Below are 12,134 nucleotides of genomic sequence, written 5' to 3' on the forward strand. Positions count from 1 at the left end.
ATTTTATTATTTATTTCATTGTAATTATTTATTTTATTGTATTTATTTAATTCTATTTATTTTTTGTCTGTATTTGTACTTATTGTTTTTTTATTTTGGTATTAAATCCTCTGGCCCTGTCATTTTATTTATTTATTTTATTTATTTTATTTATTTTATTTATTTTATTTATTTTATTTATTTTATTTATTTTATTTATTTTATTTATTTTATTTATTTATTCATTCATTTATATATCTTATTAGGCCCGAGCGCCACAAGCTGGCGAGAGGCCTATTAATCTCGTAAGGCCGTGCGAAGCACGGCTGCGAAAGTGCGCACGTAGTGCGCACGAAATCGAGCGCGAAGCGCTCGCCCACTTCCAAACACTCACTAATGCACTCCTTCACTCACGCACGCCCCGTGCTTACTAATTAGTAGTAGGAAAATGGAACATTACCGTTGTAGACGGGCGAAGCCCGTGCAAAAGTGCGCACTAAACGAGCACTTTACATTGGGATGACGACCGCTTATATAAAGCACTCATTTGCCCTAAGTAGCTCACGAATACGTTCCCCATCTCTTGCATGTTCCGTGCATATAAGCATGTAATGCAAAAATTGAACATTATTACTGTATAGAGGGCCAAAAACACAAAGTGGGCGGAGCCCACTCAAAATCAACGAAAGTACCCGTCAGTGACCAGGGACCCACACCATGAGCTAGGAAAGCGCGAGCGCTTTCCGAAAATGTATAGTTTATGATATTTGAAAAATGGGAAACATTGTTTTCGCATCGGAATATTATTCTTTCTTTCTTTCTTTCTTCTTCTTCTCGGGACCAACCCCCCTATTTTTCACCCAGTGAACATTGACGAAAAGTCACAAAAATTAGCACACCTCTAAAAATTGTGCCTCTCTACATTCTGGCTATTTCCTTTTTCTAAAATAAAAAAAATTGGCGCGTCAGCGCCCCCAAATGTACCAAAAATGCATAGAGAGATGGGAAATGACCCCAAAAAAATCTGATCGTAGAATCATGAAATTTGGTGCAGAGGTAGATGGTGACAAGAGAAGTAAAAAATATTATTACGGCAACGCCGTCCGCCCAACCAAATGTCGGCCATATTGCTTCAAAAATGGCTAATTATTAATGTTTATGAATGAAATTAATAAAATTAACAAAATAAATAAAATAAAATAGAAATTTAAAAAAAGTGATAAAAAGAATTTAAAAGACTGGGCACAAATAAATATGGACATAAATAAAATTAAATAATAAAAAACACCTTTGCAAATAACTTGAAAAAATAACATATTTGCCAAACATTGGATAGGATGTTTTCACTTGTTTTTTTAATTTTTATTTCTCTCTCTGATGAAGAAATCTAATCATAACATGTCCTGAAAAACAAAAAGAAAAGAAAACGCCAAAGGATGCTCGGTTTACTTTCGTGCTCTCATTGACCTAAAACTGTGGCCAGCGTGTCGGTGAGACAACCGGACTGACCACTGCTCTGTCCAAATAAAGCGTGAGCCGTGCGAGACTAAACCGGAAAGGCTGAGAAGTCACTAATCTGCTTAATTATAGATGCTGCTGAGGAGACAGGAAGTGAGCGAGTAACAGATGCACTGAGGGGGCGGAGCTTAGCGCAGTTCTCTTGTTATCGCTTGGAATGACAAGATAAATCATAATTTTCTTCCTCTGTACTTCAGCTCTTCGATGTATTACTCATAGTTTTACATTGACGTTTTGTATTTGGAGAACAGTGAAATGTCCTGTGGCGTGTGACTCTGACACTTTTCTCCAAACTTTTCTGAATGAGTCACTTGTGTGAGAAGCAGTTAATAAATGTGTTAGCGTTGATGTCAAGCATGTTTTAACTAAAAATAGGCCTACATCTCTGCCACTATGTAGGTACAGTAAAAAATAAAACCAAATGTAGTCTTGTTTAAGCCAAAATGTGTCTCGCGGGGAAAAAATCTGAAAACAAATCATCTTTCATTTATGCAACAGGAGAAACCTTTTTTACCATAATTTTTTTTTTCTGCAAACATTGAGTGTGCAGTGCAACAAAGTACATCTCAGACATGTTAGTGCCATATGAACCATCTCGGACTCTGAGGACCTCAGGGACCGGCCTCCTGCTGGTGCCCAGAGTCAGGACAAAACATGGACCGGCCTCCTGCTGGTGCCAGAGTCAGGACTAAACAGGGACCGGCCTCCTGCTGGTGCCAGAGTCAGGACTAAACAGGGACCGGCCTCCTGCTGGTGCCAGAGTCAGGACTAAACATGGGGAATCTGCGTTTCAGTTTTATGCAGCTAAAATCTGGAACAGTCTTCCTGAAGATGTGAAACAGGCTTCTACTCATACTCATTCTACTGCATATGACTGAGAGGATTTTCTTTGTGCTCTTCTCTTTTATGTCTTCTGTAATTTCTTTGTCATTTGAATGTTTTTTTTTTCCTGTCGTGTGAAGCACTTTGAATTGCCTTGTGTATGAAATGTGCTCTACAAATAAACTTGCATTGCCAAAACATTGAGTGCTCAAATACTATCTTCAACGAGGCTGGTCTTTATTGACAGAACGCTTATTACTATTTGTATGAGACAAAAATAGAAAAGAGGAGCGCTGCGTGGGTACTTGAAAGTCCAGAAAATTGTAAAATTAAAACAGGTGCTCAATTGGAGAGAAACGGTGATTTGTTGCTTATTAATATTCCTCTGATACTGATAAGTTTATGTTTGCAGTCCATCCTAATGCATGACTTTATTCTTTATTTCGTAGTTCCTTAGAGAGTCTGCATCTACAAGACACTGTATCTATAGCAACCGAGCAATAAACAGCTTTATTCGTCACTATAAAGAGCATGTTGCGTTGGTCCAGCCCTGCTTCACTTTAAAGTCTGAAGAATCTTTGCATATGCCCAAAAATATCATTGATCATAATAATACATCTACTATAATTTATTGTACTACAGCCAAATATTGTAGAGTAAATGGATCTTAAATGCAAACTATATGAGGTCATGTGTCTATACCAGCAGTTTGGAAACATATACAGCCTAAAATAAAGAGCTTATCCCGTTCTTATCTGTTTGTACAGTTCAGCCCGTTTATTCCGGTCTGCGGCGCAGTGTTTACCTCTGTGTCGGTCTGTGCTCCGTGTTGGTGCGCAGATGGACGTGGGCGTGGGCGAGAGAGCTAACGGCGGCTACGATGACGAGCGCGGCTTACTCTGGGGCACGGCGGCGGCTCCGGTTCACATTGAGATCCGAAGAAATGGACCCCAGCGTCGAAACCGGGGCCAGGGATACGGTTTGAGTCTGATGGCAAATCCACAAATCCAGGAATTTTTTTAAAGTGACGCGTCGATTCGTCTCGATTTTCTATTCAAATACCGGTAGTTTTTGTCAATTTTCTCCCTCCAAAGTCTGAACTCTGCTCCGAACAGCGTGCTTTTACTTTGACAGACAATTGGCTGTGGATCTATTCTACATTAAGAACATATCTGAAATGCAAATAGTAATAACTGTACAGCATATTTGTTTTAACCTGAATTGGACTATGCACATAATGTCAAACGAGACAGAACTTTTAGACTTTGAATAAACAGATTAAAGAACATTACGTTTACACTACCTCGCTGTCCTACATTAACTTAAAGGAGCATTATGTAACTTTCCACCTGCTTGCATCCATAAAAACTCTGCCTTGCCTGTAATGCTCCACAGTATGGCATTAAAAGTACTTTATACTTAGCTTTTACTCAACTGCAAGCTCAAAAATGTTCAAAAATACCTTACATAGACCGTTTAATGCCATACTGTGGAACAACATAGGCAAAAAGCAATAAGATCACCACGGAGACAGGCAGGCGACCGGTAAAGTTACATAGTGCACCTTTAAAGTAGCATCTATGTAACTATATAATAATTCTGCGACTTGCAAAGTTCACAAATAGATAAAGAGAAATAGATATTGAATAAACCACATGAATAGACCATGATCCTTTGCTCTGTTTAAACTCCTAATATTCACTTATTCTGTAAGTATTTTGAAATGTGACATGTACAATTAGGGCTGCAACGAACAATTATTTTAATGGACAACTTTTTCAATACATTATCTACAAAATAAAGTATGAAACGTGGCAACTGGATGCTTCTAGAAAAAAACAAATAAAGTGCATTATTAATGAAATTCAAAATGTGTTTGTTCCTTTTTGACACTCGATTTGATAACGGTGCTGTCCTTGTTACAGAAATATCTTTTGGTGCATGTTTTAGAGAGGCTACAATTTAGAGTTGACTGTTGCAGCCCTGATCACAATTTCACTTATAAATACTTATCATTTTCAGTTTAAAAAATGCATTTCTACACTGCATAAGACTCCCTGTTATATCCCCTGTACGGTGAGGTAAATTAGGTGATTATTTCTTTGCAGACCACTAGAAAAAAGCTCCTTGAATGTCAGAAGCGCCGGCGAATCATGTGCCAACCTATATCTTTTACGCTGTGCAAAAGCAGCAGACGATATACCACACGAAAAATTGCACGCTGCTGTCTCTATCGCGCTCTTCCCACCAGTGACTCATTCCCACTCTTCCCGTACGGCTGCGTTGTTCTATACAGTGGGAGAACATTGTGCAACGTCTGCAACACTCCACAGCTACAGCAAGATGCTCCCAACAGCTCCCCGCTAGGACGTTATGGTCGCGCATTAGCTTGTGACAAAGACAAGACAAAAGGATAAAGTTGTGCAGCAGATGATTTACAAATGTCAGACATTTATCCCTGAGCTAGATTCGTCAGCGTCGTTTTAATGCGAGACTGTGACTGATGACTCCGACGTTTGCGAAGCTACACCAAGAAGAATATTGGCGCATAGTTGTTTGTCAAATTTGTTGTGCTGTTTCATTCTGAGGGGCGTGCAAACTTATTTTTTAAATCGAAACACAAAGCGGAGGAGTAAAGACGGAAAATCAATGCAGTGAATCATCAAATTGATGCATTTAGCAGATATTTGTGACCACATCTTGACTCTGATATACTTCTTGCCTCCCACCAAAAAGTTACAAGATGGAGGAGTAAAAAGTATCTGCTTGTGCTTAAGGGTGGGCTGTATGGCAAAACATGTATATCACCATTTTCTTGGAGCTGGAATACAATTTAGAGTTTATGACAATTCGTGTACACTTTTTGGTGATTTTCTGTTGCTTTTAGGAAGTCAATTAAGTAATCTTCTTCTTCTGAAAGTTCACACTTCACTGTGATTGGTTAGATCCAGCTGTCACTCACTCAGAGCCTGACCAAATGGGGAAATGGATGGTGTGTTATATGGAGAAATAGTGGATCACAATTTGACAATATCACCAAAATGGCAGGTTTTATCACCAGCCCTGTTTCTGCTTATGGTCATTTGGGTCAAGGTCTTATGGTCTGAAGGCCACATTTTGCCCCCAGGCCATAGTTTTTGGACATCCCTGGTCCAAACAAATAAATCGTTTATACTTTTGCTATCCAGCTTATTTAGTATAAAATAATAATCTTATATTTTGCAGACTGTTTTTTCCTCAAATGAATATGTTTGGCTTAAAAATACAGCTAGAAAAAGAAACATTGAAGCTAAACCCCATTAATAGACATCACCTTAACTTAAAAGAATTAGGGATGTAAAGATAGCCATATCACTCTGTACATTATTACACAATAAATCTCACAATACAATATTTATTATGATATTTGGAGCAGGAGAACAGAATTGTAGAAATGATGCTTCTTCCTTTGGTGCTCGTGCTAAATGGAGCAAAGAATCATGGTCTGTGTAGTTCCATCTGCTTTTGTGTTTTAGATTTTTGCTGCAACAAAACTGCATTCAAGCAAAAGAGCTCGATATTTTGTGACAGCCCCGGAAATATGTTTTATGATCATTAAATGCATTGATTGAAATAAATGGTTACCACATAACACAAAATTAGAAATGTGTTACAATTATTGCAGAAGAAATGTCCCGATGGAACTATTTTTCACGATAACTGACTTCAAAACCATCTGTAAAACATTTAATTTAATCTCATTAAATCTGTCCAATATATCACAATTCCTTTAGCATGCGACCAGCTTTATGAAATCAAACTTCCTGGATGATAAAGTCAAGTTATTGCATTATCAAGTTAACACAAACAGCCAACTACTATAACAACTGCACTTTTTCAGAAGATTGAACTGAAATAACTCATTAGAACTCATTTAGCGTCAAAAATGGTCACAAGTTATTATTTTTCATCTCGAACTGTGTCCTGAATAATCACGCCTAACTAAATCTTTTTGCCATCCTTACTACACCAGGCTAGTAACAGAAATATGTTTTGGACCAAGGTTTGCGTGCAATAAATGCCTTGCAGTTGCACTTGTATCTTTTAAAAAAAACACCAAGAACTAGAGGCAACATCCAAACTAAACCCGGCTGAACCGCGTCGTGCGTAATTCGATCTTTGGGGGACTCCTGGAGCTGCGTTGCACGACCATCCTCTCTCTTTACCCTACACCGCCATCCGCTAGCTGTTACTTTGCCCGGGCAGCATTAGCTCTGAGTAAAAAAAAAAAAAAAAAACCTTCCCAGTGGCAGTGGGCTACGTGCCGTAAAAGCCTGCCAGATGCCACCGCGTCTCTGCCCTCCCGGCCCGTCCCTTTACCTGCGCTGTCCATGGTGCTGCAGTCCTCCTCTCGCAGCGGGGTCGCCTTCGGTCCGAGCGTGGCCGCGATGGAGCCTCCGAGCCCGAGCACGCTGCCTCCTCCTCCACCACCTCCTCCACCACCACCACCGCCGCCGCAGCCGCTGCTCCCTCTGCCGATCCCGAAGCTCTCCCCTCCGCTATCGACCAGCTGCAAAGATTCATAGCCGTCATAACTGCTCTTTTTCTTATAGGCCCCCAGCAAGCTCATAACACCGCCGACGCGCAAACTCGAGACGACGCGGCGAGGACGACCGTGCGGCGGCGGCGGCGGCGGCGCGGGAGGGGGGGGGGAAGCTACGGCGATTGCGCGCACATGTCCCGGTCTGTGGTGGTTTGTAGTGTGCGTGTGTGTGCGTGTGCGTGCGTGTGTGTTAAGGCGCGTGCGGTCCCGTCCCGTCCCGTTGCCTGCCTCTCGTCCCTCTCCCGCTTCAGTCGGTCTGCACTCTCTCTTTCTGTCTTTCTTTCACTCTTTCTCTATCTCTCTTCCTTCTCTCTCCTCAGCGCCGCATTTTTACTACGGTGATGCTGCTGCTGCTGCTGCTGCTGCTGCTGCTGCTGCTGCTGCTGCTGCTGCTGCTGCTGCTGCTGCTGCTGCTGCTGCTGCTGCTCTGGCCACACTGTGCAGTTAAACGGGAAGCTTCAGCCACCCACCCACCCACGCGCTCCCCCCTTCCCCCCCACCCAAAAAAAGAATATGCTGATGCAGAGTTGTGAGGAAAGAACGTGTCGTTTCGAGTCCGACGGTACAAGTTACAGGCTGTGTTCTGTCTGCTCTAACCTGCAAAAGTATCCGATTTCCAAACGAGATAGGCATCTGAATCTGCAGTTCCACCTGCGGCCGCTAGGGTCTGACACCTAAATCTCTCCCCGATTTCGTCTCATCCTTCTTTAGAGATTGTTGCTGACACTCCCGGTATAGAGTAGATATGAACACGATGTCCCTTTCCCTGTCCCACAAGGGAGCCGGATGCACTGGAAGGCTCCGGCAAACACATGAGGCCTGAAATATGGTGACTGGACACGTCTAGATAGAGAACAATTTATGAATAAATTGCAGTCTTTATGTAATTCATCTTTTATTCTATTTTGAAGTTTTGATCGCATAATGCCGCTGTTCTGTATCAACTAGTCCAAATTCATGTGGCCAATATAAAGCCAGTACAATGACCAATTAAAAATTAACCATTAATTATCTGCCATTATTCAAAGTAAAGTGACCCACCAGCTAAATGCTGAACAGGAACATGTTTCTTTATATATTTCTTTGGTTTTGATGTATTTTAGTGTTGAATTATAACCAAAAAAAGTATTAATTCAAGTGCAATGTTCTAGATTATTCATTTTTACTAAAGATAAAATGTTAAACATCTTTTTAAAGTATTTTTGACTCTACTTAACTGTGCATTGGCGTGATTTCAGATGCATTCAACAGTTATTTTGGCTCGTTTACATCACAATAAGGGCTTGGCGTTTATAACAAAAATACTACAGAAGCATAAAACACCATTAACAGTTAATGGCACTAAATCACATCTATTTCCGAGTCTATAATCGGCCCGAACGTGACCCGACTCAAGACATTCTTCCTTCTCCGGTCTCTTGTCCCTTGGCAACGGGGCCCCGGCATGGAAACGGAAACGGGGACATTCGCCTGGGAAAGTCTTTTGGGACGGCAGGAGGCAGCTCAAAGACCGCAGGAACAGAAAGTTCAAAAGGGGTTGGTCCGTCGCCACTCTCGGGCTCCCGGGGGCCACCTGTATTTACTATTCACTCCAGTGTATAGAAAGTAAATACCGCCGTGTTGATACCGTGACTATTCCGCGTACTGTAAGAAATAAATATGCCACTGTGTCGGTTAAACAAGTAGTAAAGCTAAATAGGGCAGAATAGTCTCACCTTTTTTCATAGTTTTGGCCCGGGTCCGACTTATACTTATATTTGTACTTATATACTTATACTCCGGAGCGACTTATATGTAATATTATTTGTTATTTTCACACTTGCAACTGCATTTCATACTCCAGTGCAACTTATATATGTTTTTTTCTTCTCTATTATGCGTTTTTTTTGGCTGGTGCGACTTATAGTCCAGTGCGACTTATAGTCCGGAAAATACGGTACTTTTATAATAAACTGCTATCTCAACAAGCTGTAAGAGCAAGTGGCTTCAAGTGTTAAGTGTTTGAACCGGAATAATCTCAGTCCAAAGAGCTAGAAACGCTGCGTAAAAGGTGTTATTATGTTATATATAACGGTGAGTTCCGCACACTACTGCATGTCACCCTTTATTTGATTAATACTGGCTGTGTTTGTTTATGTCTTTTAGTCCCCTGTAAAGTGTCCTTGCGCGTCATGAAAGGTGCAAATCAATAAAATGAGTTATTATTATTAAAAAACGATTGGGTTTAGATTATGTTGTAATAAAAAAGTGTAGTAACACAACTTTAAACTAAGCTTAAAGTACATTTGACAGGTTTAACCACACATTTCACGAGTAAACATGATTATAAATGTTTTGTTTAAGTTTTGGCGATTTTTACCCCAGTTTGACCATTTCGGTGTCGTTTTTAATTGCACTTCCTGGTTGGACCTGACACAACTGTTACCTAGCAACCATACTGTAAACAAGGGCCCAAAATCCATATAAATTACACTATGCTTATGATTAGACAAATACCAATACAGAGAGCACTTTTATTTTGTTAAATGATCGTTCAAACTGTCAGAAAAATGTGTGTAAACTTATTTATTAGTCAAAGGGGGTCGATTTTAGAACTATTTCAACATTTGTTTTTCACTTGACCAATGTAACTCTATTATAAAAAAAAAATTCACAAGGACTGTCTCACAAAACAAAGTCATATTTAGAAAAACGTGAGAACCGGTCACGTGCACTTTAAGGTTAAGGTACACTTTGTTGTCCCCAGTAAGAACAGTAAATCTGCATTTGACCCATCCTTCAACGCCGCTGGGAGAAACCTGTCAGGAGGTCGTCTAAATCGTGCTCCGTCACAAACCTCCACGGGGAAAAGGCCCAGTCAGCACTTCTTCTGTGTGAGTGTGTGAGCCACGAAGCCTCTTAAAACATGCAGCAAATTAATTATTATCTCTGTAAAAGTTGAAGCAGACGAGCAGGAATTCGCCCGATCAGCATCAGAAGTGGACTTGCCGCATGCAAATGAAACTAACATGGACGTGCATTCATAAGCCTGACATGGTATTAACTATATCAACATATCGTTCAGTATATGATTGAAATAGCAATCTTTTGGGGGCTTAAAGGTCCCATAACATGCAAAATCGACTTTTCAGAGCTTTTAACCTTCTTACATTGCTATTTGTGCTTCATATATGTGCCCAGAGTGTTTTTTTGATTGATTCCCGCAGTGTTTAGCTATATTACAGACTATCTCCTTTCCACAAATCTCCAAACTGACGGGCGGTGGGGCAAGATCGCGTCATAACCACAGGCACGCGTCACCATCCCCCTCCCCCTGAGACTACGTCATGGGTTGGGCGGGGGAGCCAGATCGCTCTTCACAAGGGTGGGGGCGAATATCAAACCAAGCCGTCTGCATTTCCGGGTTGGTGAGGGGGTCCAAGGTCTGGGTGATATTTCTTAACTATTATGTTAAGGGTGTTGCACAACCCTTATTATTATCAAATATACACTTAGGATAGACTACGAAACGTGAAAAAAGCACGTTATGGCACCTTTAATATTTAGTGTGCGTTTTCTTTTTTTTGCTCGATAAGATGCTAAAGTGCTATCCAGGAGGCAAACCGCTACATGTGTTTTTGGACTATTCTGTGGCACAAACGTATTAGACTGAAATGAACAATAAGCGCTGTATTTGGGCCTCACAACTCCTGCCATAGACACAACAGATGGATACCGCAGGGGGAAAAGGCCATCACAAAGACATGGATGACTCAAGCCGCACCGACGACCGAAGACTGGACTGACGCAATAAGAGATATGAGTCAAATGGAAAAACTGACATACAGACTTCATTTGAACGTGGACAAAACTGACTTTGGTCTAAATGTCCCTTTTCTGTCAAACAGTCTGAGCCATAGCTTTTTCTGTTGGGTGTCTTTTGTTTTCCCTTTCTGTTTTGTATTCTTTGTTTGTTTTTAATATATATATTTTTCTATTCTAAAATATATATAAAAAGGTTCCCAGGTGATATCCAGCTTTGGGGTTATTGTGTCTGGAAGTATTGTTTATCTTCATATTTTCTGAAGCAATATATCACACTTTTTTCCCATCATGACAACCCTATGTGCATAGATCAATACTGGATCAATACCACTTCTTTTTTTTTTTACATTTGCAGTCACTATCTGAGCAGGTGTCGCTTTCATTTTTACCAGAACTAAAAGCAGCTGAAATTAAACATTAAAAACCATCATAATACAGAACACGCAAGTGCATCTGGTCACGACAACCTCCTTCAAAGTGACTCTGTAAAGACCTGAACAAGAAACCACCACCACCACCACCACCACCAGCTGGCTCCTTAAGCTCCACCACGTGACACTGTGTGCGTGACGCTGCGCCATTGGACGACGCCGTTTCGGGAGCCTGCCTTTTATCTCAGTGATGGACGAATATTTGTGATGCTGTTGAAAGGTGTTTGACGGGTATGTGCACGTATCCGACGCATCCAACACGAGCGGGAGGTTATTAACAAACGCCACAGAGCCAAAACCTCAGTGTCCGGTGCGCAAACGCGGGATAATCTAGCTTTACGCGCGTGTGTCCTCGATTCAAAATCACAATCCGAGCGCAGTAAAATAATATACACCGAGCTCACTCACTGCTTTGCATTCTAATGTGGAAAAATAAAGAAAATACTCCATAACAGACTGTAGTGAATGTGTTTGTACATGTGAACAGCACCGCGACACGCAATTGGACAAATATAAACCCCCAAAAAATTATGTAATTCGTAATATCCGTGCGTGCGTCTCTTATTCTAGGCCACGCATTTGCCCCAAACTGTATACATATCCAAGCAATCGTTTAATGGCTTGAAAATGAAGACGATTTGACGATGACCGGGATGTCCATGGTTGGATCCGCGCGGAGACGCACTGTGAAGGGGGGAGGAAGTGTGGCTTTCCTGAGGTCGCTGCTGCTATTATGTAACAACCCTCCAGCATTTACTACCCCGCTTTGGATGAGAGCTGCTCCTTGAATTAAAAAAAAAAAAAGCACACACACGATGCACTGAAACACGCGCGGATGTTTTTAGTTTTTTTTTACCTTTTAGCGCGTCTTGCAGCATTCTCCCTCGCGCCGCGGTGCTGGAGATGCGCTTTGAACCCCGGCTCCGCGCACACACGCCGACCTTTGATTTGTCATTCGCTGCCAGTCACAGGTCACGCGGTAAATAATCATAAAAAAT

General features: G+C 41.2%; 1 protein-coding gene across 3 annotated transcripts in view; it reads right to left on the reverse strand.

The window, feature by feature from the left end:
- The window catches only part of dnajc6 (DnaJ (Hsp40) homolog, subfamily C, member 6), a 44,557-nt gene extending 32,423 nt beyond the window's left edge, over positions 1-12,134 (reverse strand). The window contains exons 1-2 of one of the 3 annotated variants that reach the window (XM_072437852.1): positions 11,993-12,134; positions 6,679-6,868 (exon numbers count right to left, since the gene is read on the reverse strand). In XM_072437852.1, the coding sequence (XP_072293953.1) occupies positions 6,679-6,691 (13 nt within the window). In that variant the 5' untranslated portion in view covers positions 6,692-6,868; positions 11,993-12,134. Of the gene's footprint in view, positions 1-6,678; positions 6,959-11,992 lie in introns of those variants that run through there. The other 2 variants (XM_072437850.1, XM_072437851.1) reach the window with 2 other exon arrangements.

This window comes from Eucyclogobius newberryi, unplaced genomic scaffold, assembly GCF_026437365.1.
Source record: "Eucyclogobius newberryi isolate DKJ021-1_F unplaced genomic scaffold, fEucNew1.0.hap1 SCAF_9, whole genome shotgun sequence".
Taxonomy (NCBI): Eukaryota; Metazoa; Chordata; class Actinopteri; order Gobiiformes; family Gobiidae; genus Eucyclogobius; species Eucyclogobius newberryi.